The sequence below is a fragment of the Arachis hypogaea genome, chromosome 20, assembly GCF_003086295.3.
Source record: "Arachis hypogaea cultivar Tifrunner chromosome 20, arahy.Tifrunner.gnm2.J5K5, whole genome shotgun sequence".
NCBI lineage: Eukaryota > Viridiplantae > Streptophyta > Magnoliopsida > Fabales > Fabaceae > Arachis > Arachis hypogaea.
The window spans coordinates 195,175-213,312 of NC_092055.1; the positions used below are offsets into that span (position 1 = coordinate 195,175).

Sequence of the window (18,138 nt, forward strand, 5' to 3'; positions counted from 1 at the left end):
CTATGCTTAGGGATTTGATCATGTAAAACAAAATATATTGAAGGATTGATTATAACTCAAGTGTTTTTTTTTTTTCCAAATGAACTTAACATGTTATGTCAATGGAGACTATCAATATATCGTTGTTCGCATCTATGGATGAAATGATGGGAAAAAACAGAAAATTGAATATGTACATATATATTGGGCACCAATAACATTATGAGTATTACTTTATCATGCTCAATAATGATACAAGTACTATTTTCTATTTATGTGTAAAACATTCCCCGAGTGTTAAATAAAATGTCAAAGTTGTAGCACTGGCACTTGGGAAAATTACATACTTAGGGGCTTTGAAATGTTCACACCTTAACATGAATTCACTTTGATATTACACAAACAAACTATTAGAGAAAAGTAAGGTGGCCTTGGGGATCAGAAACATTTCAACACATATAAAGAATATATATATCTATATTATACCTATAGTGTATGAAAATTCTCTCTCTATAAATGAACAAAACCGGATTATCGGAGTTAACCATCCATTTGTACTAGAATCAATCATTGGATGCATACCAAAGCTTTGAATTTGTTTCCCTCCTTGGAGGTATCACATCACTACTACTCTAACATCATCTTGAACCATTATTGGATGCATACCAAAGCTGCTTCTGACATATCAAAACCTTCACCATCTCATCACCTTTCTCAGAGTTCTCTTTGTGACATTCCCATCTCATACCCTTGCCAATGGCTTCAATGCTATCCACAAAGTAACCGTGCTCACGAATGATTACATACCCATTTGGCCTTAGAATCCGGTCCATTTCCAGCAACACATACTTCATTTCACATCTGCCACATACCAAGACAACTATAACCATCAGCCCATGTTTGAATTAACTTATCTTGTGATAAAAAAAGACAATCAAAATGTCCAAGAAACAGATTTTTTAAGACAAATCAAACATGCAATCATGTATTTCCTCTCTTCCATTTATTGCATGAGAACATTGTTAAAAGTGGCGTGTGGAAGCAATTTGGAAAGTGCAAGAGAAGGAAGGTTCAGAGGAATTGAGAGGAGGAGGGTTCTGGAATCAGAAATGAGGAACTAATTCATATGATTGGTGAATCTCCCCGTTTACACTATATATAACAGGTTAGTTAAATATCAAACTCTAATCCCACATGGGCATAACTAACCAGCCACTTGTATTGCCTGCTGCACTAACTATAGTTAGTTATCTAACTAAACTATACTAACTATAATTGTAGCATCATCATTAATCATTCAACTAACTACAGTTATATTGAGTGTACACTATCAGGTTACAAATTTATGCAACTAAATACCAAAATGATAGATCGCTCTAAAAGCATATTCATGAGCAAATCAGCTGAGAATGTCACCTGTGGCTTTCTGCAGTGAAGAGTCCATCAAGATGAAGCAGGTCATATGTACGAGGATATGTTGAAAACGCTTCGCACCTATACCACAACAAAAGCCAAATCAACACACCATATAAGATGAAATATTATATATAATATTCATGAATAACTTAAGGCTCATATAACATTTCAAAATCACTTTACCAATCATGGAAGGTTCCAATAAGGCCTCGATCATAGACCACGGGGAGCGTATTGGTAGAATAAGATGAGACAACATTCATGACCCACACAGGATCATTAATCAAGGCTGCAGCAAAACCTCCATATACCGTGTTCATGTCCATCACATTTCTTATCTTATCTGTCCCAAGGTCAGGGAGCAATTTCTTGTAGTGCTCGATACGCTTTTTCCATGTACTGTCGTCATGTTTAAAAGAACTAGCACTCCCACGGTGAACCATTGAAATCCGCTCGGGCATCGTGTGCAGCCGCTCCGGCCACTTAGGAATGGAAGTTAAACCTGATTTCTTAAACTTTGAATTGGGAACCACAATACAAGCTCGAAGTGGAGTATACCATGCTGAATCTGGCTCGAGACTATCATCACATTTTGGTGGATAAGTATCTCTGGCCAGCTTATTATAGCAATTATTATCCAGAGACTTCTGCCACACAGCAATGTCACCCTTTTTATTATACATTTTAAAGCATAAGGATTTCAGCAACTCCTCCAATTTCTCATAATCTGATCTTTGCTCTTCGATAGTTGTGTTCCACCCTCGCCACCTGCGCTGATAGTTGATTGGTGGGCCAGACAAGACCCAAAATCCTCCAGGACGAAGAATCCGGTGGATTTCAAGGAGATAAACTCCACCTAAAATCAGTAATACCATCAACTTGTGAATGAGAATCAGAGATTAACAGAAAACAATTACTGATTTGTCAAAGCAGTGAAAATACTGGAGTTAAAGCACAATTGATAGCCAAAACCAAATGTGTAACCTAGTTCAAGGGTGCATAGATGATTTTATAAAATGGTCACATTTATTGGATCAGGAAGGGGGAAAAAGACTCATTAACAGCTATGGCTTCACAATATCAAAAAGCAAATTCTAAGATATTGCTGATTGAGATCTGGCTTCAATACAATATAAGCCTAATAGGAACAAACTCTGTTTAATTCATCATAATCTATAGAAAACTGATAAGATAAAAAATCTAGCAGAATTAGGGGATTTTATTGATGAACTAGGATTGCAAATCACAATCCCTAATTGGAGTACACTGTTGGAACTACCAACTGTGGAGAGAATTTTCCCTCTCCTGAGCTAACAAACTTAACAGAATTTTCTAACTAATTAAAAACTAACTAACCCTGGTATTTATAGGCAGCAGCTAGGCCTAGCACTACTGGTCCTAAACTAGTTTAAAAGAATAACAAATAGCCATCCAGCAGCAAATTAGGAATTAAACAGTGAAAATCAGTCATTCAACTCCTTACCTTTCCTCTTGTAAACTAAGCCAAACCTGTTTCTATCAAAAACTTACCAAATTCTGTCCATGGGATAAGGCATCTGGAGCAATGAGCCATATCAAAGGAGTTTGATGGGAATGGAAGTCTCTGGGTAGAAATGACGCCAAGAATTGCTGGAATACCACGCTCCAGAGCAAATTGCACCTGAGCTTCATGGTTATCTCTTGGTGCAAGAGAAACGGTAAGAATCCCGCGATCAAGCAAGTCCCCACCCCAGCTAGCAACCTATATTGACAAGTGTTGTATAGATTAATTGATGAACTCCTTTGTCTATCACTTGTTCATGAATTGCAACAGAAACAGGTACAGGTACTAAAATATGTACACACAAAAAGTTAACAGAACACAACAAAAAGGTGAACTAAAAATTTAATGTTTTGGAAGTGATCATGAGAGACATAATTTGCATACCTATTCATTGGATGAATAAAGAAGAAGAAAATATCAGCAAAACTCACCCCACAGCCAGTATCAATGGCAGTTCTAATAGTCCCATCTTTCATTTCTGGGATAAGATCTTGCATTTTATCAGCATATTCACCAACTCCATTGGGGAACATGGTACCTCCGCCAGGAAAGAGGAATTTCTCGCCTTCCTTTTTCAACCAATGCTGATTGGACTTCTGCTTGTTAATCCAATCATATGGAACATTTCTGCCATAAAATATACCAGAAAGCATGAGAAGAAAGCCACATTAAGCCAGCCTTTTATATTGTTAATTCATAAAGCATAGATTGGCTATGATTATACCTGTACCAACATTCATCTCTGCTCTTTGGCCATCTAATGGGGGGCTTATACCCATCTGGGGGAGGAACTAAGCATTCCTTCCTCTCAAAAATCGGAGGGCAATGGCGTTCCAACAAAGTAAGCCGGTAGGAGCCATACTTCCTCCATCTCTGTAAAATCAATTAATCAAGTAAACATAATCAATGAGGAAACTATTTTCTCAAATCATACACCATGAAAACAGAGCAACCATTAGTAATATTACCCTTGGATCGGTGCATGGTGTGTAGTCTTGATAGTCAACGCCACATTCGGGAAAACTGATGGACTTCATCTGCACAGAACCTACTGAGGATAAATCCTTGGAGGGTTCAAGGGACTTCTGGCCGCTGATGAAGAGAAATCTATTCCTCTCAGAACAAAAGATTCCACCCATATAGAAAGAAAATCCACATATCAACACAAATATTATTGCCATTGGGACAATCCTGCACTTTTCTGGCTGGGTTATGATTGATTTCCCATCACTACCCTTCATCGTGACCAACAAATAATCAACTACCTGCACAGGTTTTAATAAATCAACTTCACTAAACTATGATTATGCCAGCTGTGGCCAAAACTTTTTTCTATTTTATTACACTTAAACACCGATAATTTATGAGAAATTGTCAATGATCAACATAACATTTATCATAGATAAATAAAGCACCCAAAAGAGGGAACACTAGGAACTCACAAGAGGCACTCTAACCAACAACCCTCATACTAAGAACTCCAGTTCCTGTTAGTTCCAACTTGTACATTTGACCACAGATGATGACAGTAATCTAAGAAATGCAGAAACAAGTGAAGATAGCATTTGTTTCCTATCTATTCCAGGAACCAAATAAGCATGCATTATAATTCAACTCTACAGGAGCACACCATTTGAATAACCAAACCATCTACAGAGAAGAAGGACAAGGCATCATCAGCTTAAGATCACGTAGCTTGCAATGAGAATGAGAACACACATTCCTAAATAGTGGATTCGTAAAATTGCAAAAAATAAAAACAGAAAATGATGACTAAATTCCAGCTGAGTTATCCGAAGGAAAAGAGGCAGGGTAAGGTGTAAATACAAAGAAATCTGACGGTTTTTCTCTTTTTCTACCGACACTTGGTGCTTTTGTAAGGCGCACTTTTGTCTTTATGATGATGACATTGGGCCCTAAACACACAACAAGGTGAATGCAAAAAGCGGAGCTCAGTTCAACATCTTAATTCATACGCTATTGACAAGGAAGAACAGAACAGAACAGAACAGAACAGAACAGAAGAAAGGCATCAGTTGTTGTCCTTAATTAGCTTGTTCCAACCAATGAACTCCCGTCCAAGAAGAATAGAAGAGAAAGCAGATCTGTGACACAACAGAAAGAAAAGAGACGATGATGAAAGAAAGAGAATAGGGATTAGCGCTTACCCTTAAGGTTATGCTGTTTCAATTCTCTGTGGAGCTGCTTCCTGGTTGAACTAGAAACAATGAGCTCTGAGAAGAGAAGAGAGAGCGCGCTAATGGTAGGTGGGAAAAGGGACCATGAGAGTTGAAAAAAATGGTCAGAAACGTACCTAAAAGACTAAAAACTAATAAAGCTAAACAAAACGAAACTTATTTATACTTCACTTCATCTTCATGTGCTAAGCTGTCTCCTGCTTGTCTTCAACTTCAACTTCAACTTCTTCCAAATTATTTTGCCCTCTGGTTTATGACTTTTTTTTTTCTACCTTTAGTTATTAGCTTATTACTCTCTCTCTCTCTATTTTGTTTAAGAATTTCTAGCTTTATCTTTTCTTTACCCTCTTCTTTTTAAAGAAAAAAAAATCTTTTCTTTTGTTCTTTATTCGCCGCTTGTTAGTAGTGATGAGCGAATCTTCAATCTTCAATCTATTTCTTTTATCTCTTCGTTTATATACGGTGTATTATTTTGATATTTTTTAATATAAATTGGAATTTATATAGCATAAGTTCATGCTATATTTTATTCAATAATAAAAAAGGTATTTTGCCCCATACAGAATCTGATAACTTACGTGGAAAAGAACACTGAAGGCTGAAGCTCTTTCCTTATTTACAAGAATCTTGAGTTAAAATGAAGTAAAGTACAATAATGATGATTTAGGATTGATAGGTCACTTGAAATTTGTATTTGGCTGAAAGAGAAGAGCGATCTTTACACCGTTTCGCTTGTCTTCCTCTCACAACGAAAATGAAGCACTTATATTGATATGCATAAAAGGTAAAAATTCAGATGAAGTTGACGTAAAGTTAATATTTAGGAGTCGTTAGACGAAGATTTAGTCAAATCATTTAACGACTCTTAGGTATCAACTTCACGTGAAATCGACTGCACCTGAATTTTCACCAGCATAAAAACATTGCGGAAAAGCTAATATGAATAACAATAATGAGAAGTAAGAGAGAAGAAAAGTGTGTATATTGCCATTGGCATTATAACAACTAATCGGGGAATTGGGTATTGTAACTTTTTAATTAAGTGAAAGTTGAATAAGCATTATAATGTATGTTTGTACTTTGTATATAGGCGTTAGCGTTAATAATTTAAGCAGTTAGAGAAAGAAATGAGGTCCACATGTAATGTACTATGTTCATTGAATAATGAGGCGGTGGGTGGCACGCACGTCAAGACTAAAGAGTGAGTAATGACAAGTCAGAAGAGCTGATACTGCATCAAAGTCTCACACGCTTATTAATTATGATCCTCTCTTTTTATTTTTTTGTTTTTTAGATTTATTGTCATTTTTTAATTTCAAAAGTTCTTCATTTATATTTAGATAAAAATATTTTTATCTATTTCTTTCTCTAAACCGAATTTGTTATAACGTATGCATAAATATAATTATTGATTCAGCCAAAAAATTATTTCTGATATGTCATCATTGTTAGAGCTGTCATGAGCAGCTCCATCGATTTGTTTGTCAATAGTTAATACTGTCAGTTCTCTTTTTTGGGGGCTTTTCGGGTGGAAGTTTTCGTTTTTGGGTCTGTCTGTCAAATCTAGCTCCTCTTTTGAACGACTGTCAAATTGAATTTGTCTAAAGGCCCAAAGAGAATTCATACACAAATAAAAAAAAACCATGAATCTACACACACAAAAAATATGAATTAACAAATTTTAATTGATTGAGTGGTTAGCTTCACTCGTTCGCTTAGGCTTTGTTTGGATGTAAAAAAAAAAAAATGAAAGGAAAGAAAATAAGAGGAAAGAAAATGAGAAGAAAGAAAATAGAAGGAAAAATAGAGTGATTTGTATGGTGTTTGGATGAAGAGAAAATAAATGGAAAGAAAATTTTCTTTTGTTTGAATGGAAAGAAAAGTGAAAAGAAAGAAAATCATAATAGTATAAAATTACATTAATACCCTTATCTATATTATATATAAGTTATAATTTATTAATAATAAAGGATAAATATGTAATTTTATTTATGTTTGTAACATTTCTCATCATTTTCATCTCATCCTCGAGATGAAAATATTTTAGTGGGTCCCACATAAATTTTTTTCTTTCCACTCTATTTTTTCTTCTCATCCAAACAACAAAAAACCTACTTTTCCATCAATTTTCTCTCCTTTCATTTTCTTTCCCTCCAAATTCTCTTGATCCAAACAATGTGTTAAAGTATCAAACTTTTAAATAGAATTTAGGTCTATGACTAATTTGCGATATACCCTTAAATAAAACTTATTTTGATTTGAACATTGGTTTATTCCTTACAAGCTATTATTTTTTTTTTATATTTATGATATTATATGTTGAGTTGCATGCATTTGGCTTTAGCTTCATCGTATCAATTATCAAATTGTGTTTAATTAGTAATATGGCAGTTACAAATATAAGTTATAATTCGGTCTCATACGTTATAGCTCGGCTTAACGAGCTATAACTCGGCAAGGTGATACCCACAATCCTAACGTCCGACCAAACGGTACAATAATCGGATACGTTACCAATCATCTCCAAACCAAACTAAATGCTCGGACCGTAATTGACGAAAATCTCACCATACAAAAAGCAATGTAAAGTATCTTCTTCTTTCACAATTAGAACATAACACTGACTTAAGCATTGGAGTGCCTTTGCAGGTACATTCTTCTTCTTTTCATTGCTCACACCTCATATCCTGTAAAAAAAAAGCTCGGATTAGCAGGACCAACAATTCAACATCAAAGACGACAGCTCGACAATCGATCGTCACGAGAGCCGACTTGTTTCCGAACACACAGGCAAGAACAATTAGTATGATATATTGTATTTTTATACGAATCATCAATCATATATCTGTTAGTGTTGCAAGTGTGAGGAGTGTTGAAGTTAATTCCATATCAAAGAAAGGAAGAAAGAGTGAGGAGTTTATAAGATGAGAGACACATTAACTTAACACGTTAAGGTTTTGAGTTGGATGTGATGTCTTCTCATTTTATATTTTCTCGCTTAATTTCTTCCCGAAATCTCTCCAGTGGTCGAGAACTCCCCTCAGTTCGCCGAACAATATCATGGTCTTAATTAAACGCAATAATTACTACAAAAATAATCTCTTAGATTCCACTATTTTTTTATTTGTTTGTCTATGTCTTCTTCTACAACCTGTTACCGTTTAATTAGGTACTAATTATAGTGTGTTAGTATATGTAGTATTTATCTTTATCTAGAACTTTATTCGTACTAAATTTAATTTAAAGTATTACTATTAAAAAACTTATGCATCATAAATAAATAAAGCAAATTAAATAGCAATATTGACTTGTATTAATGATTAATTGATTAAAAATGACAATAAAAAATATTTTCAAATCTCAGCCCTTGGCATGTCAAAGGCGGCAAATCTCAAATCTCATATATTTGAATATCAAACAATAAAACATTGAATAAATATTTAGGGTGATTATTATAGTGTATATATTACCATCATAAAAGCAAAAAGCTTATGTTGAATAATTATCCTCTATTTCACAAGTTCTGTAAATAAATTAACGTCCTGTGATTAAAACGAATACTAGAAATGATTGCCATGCTTCTAGAATTTTGAAGGATATGTGTCTAAAAGAATCGGATAAGAACAAATTGTTTTATAAAAAGATTAATTTTTATTTTCGCCTTTTAAATGGATTTTATTCTATATATACATGCAAGTTCCTTGTGATTTGTAAAGATTAATCAATGTATGAATATTAATTTTTTTTCTATAAGTTGATTTATTAAAACACAATACGTTTACACCATGACGACTAATTAAGTATATTTTGGCCATTCATTCAGCAAATCGAAGAGGCATTATCAGTCCAGCTTCTTTTGCAACATTCTACGGGTGGGTTTACATTGTTTTAGTAGAAAGTGTCTCTACATTTTAAAAAAATAAAATAATATGATTAAATAAATTTTGGTAATAAGTATTTTTAGAACATTTATTCAGACTATAAAAAGGGAATAATTATGAAACAAAGTAATTTATATTCATTCAAAATTTAGAATTATATCTTTCCTATAAAATTGTTTTATTTTTGAATTTTTAATAAGTTTTTAAAGACATTTGCTAACAAAATTCATAATTTTATTTGATAAATTAAAAAATTGTGTGCTTATACTTTCAATACTTTTTAAAATTAACTTATATTTTTAAAATTAAAAAATTTAAGATCGAATTATATATTAACAAATATGTAAATAATAAAATTGTTCTTTAATATAATCAACTTAAATTTTAAAAATAAATTTTTCTTAGTAAAAATAATCATCCTAAAAATAATCATCCGTTTATCTAATGAATTGAACATCTAACATATTTTAATTATATATAACTAAACTCAATCCAGTCAAAACAATAATCTGCATAAAAATTAAAATAACAATACCTACTAAAATTACCATCATAAATTGATCATTCAAATAGAAGAAGAAAGAGATGAATAAATAGAAGAAGCAACTATGATCATCCAACAATTTAATTTTTATTAAAAAAAAATGTATAATTTGCCACGTAAATCTTATGATTTGATGTAACCATAAAATAGAAAAAAAAAAAAAAAGAGTTTGAACAGATGAGGAGAAGACGATGACAGTAAATGTGAAGGGGCTGTCCAATGATCCGCCTTCAACGGCTGACGAAGGAGGTAGTAGTCAGGCAAATGCGCACACCGTGCAGGGTACTGCGTGGAGACAGGCCGACGAAGGCGGTTGAGTGCTGCAGTTCTGATCGGCGTTGATGAAAGCTTCAGGTCATGCAGCGCCGTGGCGGTGGATGTTGAGCAACAACCATGCACCGGGTTGGTGATGAGGGAGGATGAGAGAGAATAGAGAAAGAGAGAGAGAGTGAGAGAGAGCGGTTGGAGGTGTTGGTAACTATTTAGAATTCTTATTTGTTTTGGATTTAAAATTGAAAATAATTTTATAATTAATTAATTTAATTATCATTTAATATTAGAACAACTAGGGAACCAAAAGCATATCAGCCAAAAACCAGCCAAAATGTGTTTGGGCTTCATGAAAAATCGGGTTTTGGTTTGTGCTCCGTGATCCTAGGAGCAGTTTTCAAACATATTATTCAAAAAGTGATTCTAATTAAACGGTTTTGTTTACTTTTTGGCTGATCACCTTTTGGTTTCATATACTTTTCCTTTAAAAAATATTTTCATTATACACATTATACACTAATTACATTGGCTCCTTATACTTTCTCATCCTATTATTATAATTTATAGTCATTAAAATTTTTGAAAAAATAGTAACTTTTTGTGTTGACCCGACCAACTCATCACCCTTCCCATTTTCCTTTTTAACTTGTTGTCACTCATTATTATTTATTAGTACTTCGGTATGGTACTTTGGTTTGTTTTTCTTCCGTTTTTTTTTTTTTTTTTTTGGTAATTTTATTACTTTTATTTTCGTTCTCTCTCACAACAAAAGACAAAACAAAACTAAGGCAGCTCCTCTTCCCTTGGAACACATTTTTGATCAAATCTCAACAAAACAACAAACAACAAAGTCCAATTCCGAAGGAACCCAAGATCGCGTTTCAGAAAACATTGTAGCATTTTTTCCTCAACTTTCTTCCTAACCTGCATTGGTTTGTTCTTTTTCGGTGAGTTCTACTACGGTCGTTTTTTCTTTCTCCACCATTTTCTTGCATTTCCCACATTCCTCTCTAGATCTGTATTTTTTTCCCAATTCATTTTGACTCACAAGTTTGATTCCTCATAGCCTAAAGTTTCATTCTTTTAGCATTTTCTTAATCGAACCTAATCACACCAAGAAACGATCCAGCCTCGAATGGCATTGTTTTCGATCCGTTCCGAAGCAATGTCGTGGGAAACGGTGTCGTTTCAGACAGGGTTCTTCCCTGATTTCGTTATATTTCTTCTGAAACCTTTTCTTTTTTTTTTTTTTAAAATATATTTGGAAGTTTGATGTGTGATGTGAGGAATGAATGGGTTGAAGCTGAACGGGGTTTAGGGAACAAATAAAAGAGACTTATTATGAGGAAACGGTGAATGAATGTGTGTGTGTGTGCAGGAAATGATTGATGGAGTCTGGTGAGAGTGGGGGTTCGTCGGTTCGAGAGGTGCGTGCAAATGGAAACAGCATTAAAACATCAGAAGTTGAGGCTAAGCTTGATGAAGGGAATATTCAAGAAGCAGAATCAGCATTGCGAGAAGGCTTGTCTCTCAATTTTGAGGTCAAATTTTGTTTTCTAATTCTATGCTTTATGGTAGTTATTTGGCAAGACCTGGATTTTGTTGCTTTACGATTTTGTATTGTAAAGTAGTAATTTCAGAGAACCATGGAGAAAGCTGATATTTGATGTCATGCCTTTTTTGTTGCCTAATGATTGCAGCAATCATTTCATTACTTTTTCAAAGAACACTTGTTTTATTTTTAACCATCTTGTGTCACATCCGCAAGTGTATTGTGTAAATGAGATGTTACTCATTAGCCTAACTAATTGTCTAAACAAGAATTCTGCACTTTGTCCCCCTGCTATCCCCATTCTGGAGCTAGCTATCGAGACAAGTGATTTGTCTTGGGGTACAAGACTCTGATGCCAGGTCCCATTCTTACATTGCATATGGCAATACTTGTCAATTACCATTATCTTTAGTAATTTAATAAATATGAAGATCTTACATGCCCTGTTTGTTCTTGTATTCATTTATTTTTCCTTCAATAATTCAATCACATGCTTGGGCTACACTATATGATCTGTTAAATTTTAACAGGAAGCAAGAGCTCTTCTTGGAAAGCTAGAGTATCAACGAGGTAATGTCGAAGGGGCTCTTCGTGTGTTTGATGGGATAGATCTTCAAGCAGCCATACAGCGATTGCAATCTTCCCTTTCTGATAAACCAGCCAAGAAAGGAGGTGGCTCAACTTCCACGAGCTCTCAGCATGCTGCTAGTTTGGTGCTCGAAGCCATCTTCTTAAAATCCAAGTCTCTACAAAAGCTGGGAAAGTTCACTGGTAATTTTTTTCTGAACAGGAATAATTGCTCCAATCCTTCTCTATTTTTTTTATTTATTTTTGAAATTTGAGTCACATTGATAATGTAGATGCTGCTAGTGAGTGCAAGCGTGTACTTGATGCTGTTGAAAAGATATTTTCTCAAGGTATACCTGATGCTCAAGTGGACAATAAATTGCAAGAGATAGTTAGCCATGCCGTAGAGCTCCTTCCAGAGCTTTGGAAAGAGGCCGGTTGCTATCCCGAGGCAATATCTGCATATAGGAATTCCCTTCTTAGTCAATGGAACCTTGATAATGATTGCTGTGCAAGAATTCAGAAAGCATTTGCTATGTTTTTGCTGTACAGCGGGGTGGAGGCAAATCCACCCAGTTTGGCAGTTCAGACTGAAGGGTCATATGTACCTAAAAATAATCTGGAAGAGGCGATTCTGCTTCTAATGATTCTTGTGAGAAAGTTTTGTCTTGGAAAGACAAAATGGGACCCCTCGGTAATGGAACACCTGACATTTGCACTTTCAGCATGTGGCCAAACCTCTGTTTTAGCAAAACAACTTGAAGAGTTGATTCCTGGTGTATATCATCGTATTGACCGTTGGAATTCATTAGCACTGTCTCTCAGTGCAGCTGGACAAAGCAAAACTGCATTGGATCTGCTAAGAAAGTCTCTGCACCGACATGAACGACCGAATGACATGATAGCATTATTATTGGCTGCTAGAATTTGCAGTGAGGATCCTCATCTTGCTGCAGAGGGTGCAGGCTATGCCCAGAGGGCAGTCAATAATGCTCGGGGTCTAGACGAGCATTTAAGAGGTGTAAGCCTTCGGATGTTGGGACTTTGCCTGGGAAAGCAAGCTAAGGCTGCTTCCTCTGACTACGAGAGGTCTCATCTTCAGGCCAAAGCTCTCCAATCATTGGACGAGGCAGCTAGATTGGAGCAAAAGAATTCTGATCTAATTTTTGAGTTAGCTGTTCTATATGCAGAGCACCGAAATCTGCCTGCAGCTTTACGCTATGCGAAGCAGTTCTTTGATGAAACTGGTGGATCTGTATTGAAAGGATGGAGATTGCTGGCTCTAGTTTTGTCTGCACAGAAAAGATTTTCAGAGGCTGAAGTGGTGACAGATGCTGCTTTAGATGAGACTGCAAAATGGGAGCAAGGTCCACTTCTCAGGTTGAAAGCGAAGCTGAAGATTTCCCAATCACGACCCATGGATGCTATTGAAACTTACCGATACCTTCTTGCATTGGTTCAAGCCCAGAGGAAATCCTTTGGACCTCTCAGAATTAGTTCACAGGTAATATTCTGTGTGCCAACTTTTTGTCTCTTCCAGCCCTTAGTTTATTTAAATTTGATAATAGCTAGTCACATTATATCAAATTGTTGTTTAAAATGATTGAATGAAAAATTGAATCGGTTTTCCCCAACAGATATGTGTGAAGCTTTGTATGACTAATCATTGAAATGATTTTTCACCTTTATTATTAACTCTTCGCAGGTGGATGACAAGGTAGACGAATATGATGTCTGGCATGGCCTCGCAAATTTATATGCAAGCCTTTCTCACTGGAAGGATGCTGAAATATGTTTGCAAAAGGCCAGAGAATTAAAGGAGCACTCAGCAGCTACAGCTCACACTGAAGGCAAGAACAGAACCTTTTTGCTGTTAGATTTTCTATTTTGGCATGTTGAACATACTTTGTGAGGCAAGAACAGATCCTTTATCTGTTGGTAGAGCATAATCCCATCAGAAGCTGGAATCAGTCAGAAGGCTATAGAATAATATTTTTTTTTTTATCTTGTGATGGTTTCTATTTTGTGATTTCACCAGGTGTTATGTTAGACGGCCGCGGACAAGATCAAGAAGCTCTGGCCACTGCAACAAATGCTACAGTACTTGAATCAAGCCATGTTCCAAGCAAGATATTGATGGGTGCTTTGATGATGAAAATGGGTCCGAAAGCTTTGCCTGCTGCTAGAAGCCTGCTTACCGATGCACTCAGAGTCGAACCAACAAATCGTATGGCTTGGTATCACTTGGGACTGACACACAAGTCTGATGGCCGAATGGCCGATGCTGCTGATTGCTTCCAGGCAGCATTCATGCTTGAAGAAACAGATCCCATTGAAAGTTTCAGCACTCTGCTGTGATTGCATTCCGTCACTAAATGCTATGCTATGCTTTCATATATTCTCACCCTTTCATTATCAGTTTTGAAACTGTATCCTATTTCTTTTAACTCCTTTTTGTTATGGATTATTCTCATCACAAACTAGGTTCAAAGGAGGGAGAAAAAAAAAAAAAGAGAAAAAGAGGATTGAATTTAAACATTACTTAGGCGAAAATAAGTTGAGGGATATTTGATTAATCCGGTGGTAGGATGGATGAATTGTAAAGTACTTAGGGGAGATTTTAAAGTTGTTCACTTTGTGCAGTCTTGTAAATGTATGATGCTTAACCAAGATTTATCATATATATAATTTTTTTTTCACGGTCATGACCATATTTTGTTTCAGTTGAAGAGAGTTTTCATTTAGTAAGAATTTAAATCAATGCTAACCAAATTGCATAAATAAAGAAGGAAAGGGAGAGAGAGAAAGAGAGGGGGGGGGGTTTAAAGTTCAAGTATTTTAACAAGTAGTTGTTATTGTTATTATTATTATTGTGTTGTTCTTGGATATTAAATCCATTTTATTTTTTAGAATATGAGATTGAGTAGAACAGAGAATAATGTTGATGTGTATTTACATGTGTGTATACAACAAGAACAACGAAGCTACTTTTAGATTACAGTGAGCAACAAAGTCAAGGAAAGTAAGTATAAATGGTAGTTGGAGGTTAATTGTTGAACTGGAAGCTGGTGTTATTGTTGAACTTCATTTATACAGGCTTGACTCTGACATCCTCAAACTCAAGTGGTAGGGTATTGAAAGCAACTTGAGTTTGGAAACTGAAGTGTGAAACTGTCAAGGATTACAAGCTTTGGTTGGTCCAGGGTATTCATGAGAAACATCATTAAGGGCAATTTTTTGCGAGCATTCACTTAAAACCTATGGATACAAGTTCTTTGGTTAATAAACCTTCCGTTAATGCACAAGTTAAGTCCTCAATAACGGTTGATTATTTCCCCGTTCAATAAACTGATTTGCTAGAACAGGTAAGAAACATTCTTATATATTTGGTGGAACCAAGAGATATTAACTACTGAGTTCGAGTGTCTGGGCAAATATTAGCTTAATCCCGAAATCTGATCAGGGAAACCAAATAAAATTAATCTTATGAAACAATCTTAAAACTCATATTCAGGTTTCTAACTGCTAATATAAACATAGATAAACAACTTAGTGGAGACAACATATTGTAGAAGATGAAAATGCCAACGGCAGAAAGAATGCAAAGTTGCTCTCTCTATGACTATGATCATTGAGCTTAGAAAATGCATGTATTATCGTCTCCTACTTTGGTTTGGACAGCACGTAACACATGGTGGTGGAATACTGGAGTCTGGAATCTTCTCAGCTCATCTCTTTGCATAAACTCAATGAACCAAAGGCTGAATGTTGTCCTCGTTGTCAAGATCGGGAAGCTCAGAACTCACTGAGAATTTCATCCATCTCTTTTTCTCCAGAAATTTGAGGCAGGGCTGCAACACAAGGCCAATTGCCGTGGCAACGAGGCTTATAACCATTACTTTGAAGGAGGAGAATGCCAGCACCACACAGATCAATATTGTGGGAGGAATGCACATGATAATCATTCCAGCTGTTCCCCCCGGAATCTTGTAAGGCCTAGGTGCATTTGGCTGCTTGATCCTCAACACTACAAACGCAATAAACTCCAGGATCATTCCGAAGCAGTACAAGAAATTCTCGGCAGCCACAATCTCCTGAAAGCTCAACCATGACAGCAGGATTACTCCAGAGGCTGAAAAGAGGATTCCAATAAGAGGTGTTCCATAGCGTGATCTCTTGTTGAAGAACTCGGGCAACATTGCCCTCTCAGCCATCCCTAGAAGTTGGAAAGAGTCGCTGCTCATTTCGGCAACAAACATTCCCATATTTGACATGGCGGCAGCAGCCTGAAGCCACCATCTCAACCAAACTCCTCCAACAATCATCGCAATATCTGAGAAGTATCCATCTGTCCACAACTCCCGATTGAGGGGGACAGCACCAGTGCCGACTAGAAGAGGGAGAAAATACCCCAGAACCACCAAGATCAAAGCATAAAAGAGAGCCTTGGGAAGAGTTTTCTTTGGATTTTCCACTTCTCCGGCAAGAGTACTTATGGAGTCCCAATAATTAAGGTTCCAAAATAGAGTATTCAGATACAAATTCCAATCAATATCATCCACATTTGCCACATACCATCTCGAGGGTTTCAAGTCAGGAATGGCCAGTAATCCCATAAAAACGAATGGAAGGAGTGAGAAAATCCCCAAGAACACGGCAACCCAACCAACAATGGTTAAACCCCTATAGTTCAAGTAAGTGAGAACAAAAGTCAAACCCCATGTAGCAACAACCCTTGGAACTCCATTACCTAATGCAGGGATTCCTGATTTAAGATAATCAAGAAACAGCACTGGATACAAAGCATTATCAATCACACCACTAAGCCATTTCATCCAACCTTGCTGAAACCCCCAATAGTCCCCTAAAGCAGAAGAGACCCAAACCACATAGCCACTGTTCTCAGGGAACATGGTACCCATCTCAGCAGTGATGAGGGCCTCAGGAACACTCCATATGAGTGGGAAAACCAAGAATCCTACAAGGGACAAGAGAGGACCTGCTGCCTTCACAGTGTCCTCAACCCCAAAGGGTCCACCAGATACTTCATAAAATATGAGGAACACCAAAGGAAGAACTGAAACTTTCCTAGCATGGTTTCTTCTCTCTGGAGAGGGTGACTCACCAACTGCCACATATTCATCACCATTGGAGACCCCCATAATTGCTTCAGAACCTTGTTGCCTATTATCAACTGCAATTCTCAATTTCTGCACACACAACCCACACACAGTAGGGGGGAAAAAAGTGTTCTCAATCTCAGAAATTAAACAAAAACTAAAACATAATTCTAAAGGTACCAAATACCTTAAAGCCAGTCAAATACATGGCAGTTTAAGAAAAAGATCAGGCTTGGACAAATTTATTTACCATCAAAATTCGATCCATCGATTCATTCATTCATTCATGCAGAGGCTAAAAAGTTGAAGTAAAAAAGTTGAATTTTGGCTGTAGCAGAATCGCATGGATCAAAACCGCATGAAATATCAATTGAATTGGTGAAAGCATGAAAGAAAACGCGCAGAAAAGAGAGGGAAAGAAGAAAAGGAAATGGGAATAAGAACAAACCAGGGAAGATGAGGAAAGCGTTGGAGGGTGGAAAAGCTAAAGGAGAAGGGTTGTTCCATTGAAGAATCCAAGGGTTTAGGAGAAGATGCCAAGTTCAGCTGCACAGTCACCATTCCCAAGAACATACAAAACAAAAGCAAACTCAGAGCAAAGCAGAAAGCCTACGTTCATCGAATCGATAGTGAAAATTAAGCTCAACATTTTAATCTTATCCAAAATTAAATAAAATTGTCTGCTGTATATAACGAAAATTGAAAAGTAGTTTGTGGTATATTATTTGTTTGAATGATTTGAAAAAAAAAATGGTCGCTCTATCAATATGGATGTATTATATAAAGGGTTGAAACTCAGGTGCAGTTGATACTTGAGAGCTATTACATAATTTGACTGATTTGACTAAAGTTTTATCTAACGCCTCTCATATATCAACTTTACGTAAAGTCCACTTCACCTGAATTTTCATCTTATATAAAATATTTATTTAACCTCAATTTTGCCAAATTATTTTTTGGCCACGAATTTAGAGATACTATACTTCTCTGGAAAAAGTATTGATGAATTCAAGTTGTATAAATAAATAAACTAAAATTCATAACTCTTAAATAGAACTATTTTAGCCA

At 35.9% G+C, this 18,138-nt stretch overlaps 3 protein-coding genes across 13 annotated transcripts; 1 reads left to right on the forward strand and 2 right to left on the reverse strand.

Moving 5' to 3' along the window:
* Positions 1 to 183: 183 nt before the first annotated feature.
* Positions 184 to 5,770, reverse strand: LOC112782542 (probable methyltransferase PMT21). 9 transcript variants are annotated; one of them, XM_072230551.1, is made up of 11 exons: positions 5,303 to 5,565; positions 5,107 to 5,195; positions 4,766 to 4,854; positions 4,381 to 4,588; positions 3,907 to 4,203; positions 3,663 to 3,811; positions 3,370 to 3,565; positions 2,926 to 3,136; positions 1,579 to 2,251; positions 1,396 to 1,473; positions 184 to 840 (listed from the first exon to the last, which is right to left on the reverse strand). In XM_072230551.1, exons 5-11 carry the CDS (start codon positions 4,177 to 4,179, stop codon positions 618 to 620), a joined length of 1,803 nt encoding a protein of 600 aa, XP_072086652.1. In that variant the 5' UTR covers positions 4,180 to 4,203; positions 4,381 to 4,588; positions 4,766 to 4,854; positions 5,107 to 5,195; positions 5,303 to 5,565; the 3' UTR covers positions 184 to 617. The 9 variants fall into 9 exon arrangements, with proteins under 9 accessions (XP_072086652.1, XP_072086655.1, XP_072086653.1 ...); XM_072230554.1 differs by having other exon boundaries at positions 5,293 to 5,485; XM_072230552.1 differs by lacking the exon at positions 4,766 to 4,854.
* A 4,753-nt stretch (positions 5,771 to 10,523) lies between these two features.
* Positions 10,524 to 14,655, forward strand: LOC112782501 (protein NPG1). Its single transcript, XM_025824909.3, has 6 exons — positions 10,524 to 10,778; positions 11,210 to 11,372; positions 11,914 to 12,154; positions 12,244 to 13,454; positions 13,656 to 13,800; positions 13,989 to 14,655. Exons 2-6 carry the CDS (start codon positions 11,220 to 11,222, stop codon positions 14,306 to 14,308), a joined length of 2,070 nt encoding a protein of 689 aa, XP_025680694.1. The 5' UTR covers positions 10,524 to 10,778; positions 11,210 to 11,219; the 3' UTR covers positions 14,309 to 14,655.
* Positions 14,656 to 15,387: 732 nt separating this feature from the next.
* LOC112782502 (probable polyamine transporter At1g31830) lies at positions 15,388 to 17,821 on the reverse strand. Of its 3 annotated transcripts, none has more exons than XM_025824913.2 (2): positions 17,519 to 17,821; positions 15,388 to 17,160 (listed from the first exon to the last, which is right to left on the reverse strand). In XM_025824913.2, exon 2 carries the CDS (start codon positions 17,110 to 17,112, stop codon positions 15,697 to 15,699), a length of 1,416 nt encoding a protein of 471 aa, XP_025680698.1. In that variant the 5' UTR covers positions 17,113 to 17,160; positions 17,519 to 17,821; the 3' UTR covers positions 15,388 to 15,696. The 3 variants fall into 3 exon arrangements, with proteins under 3 accessions (XP_025680698.1, XP_025680697.1, XP_025680695.1); XM_025824912.2 differs by having other exon boundaries at positions 17,258 to 17,698; XM_025824910.2 differs by having other exon boundaries at positions 17,321 to 17,601.
* Between the last annotated feature and the right edge of the window lie 317 nt (positions 17,822 to 18,138).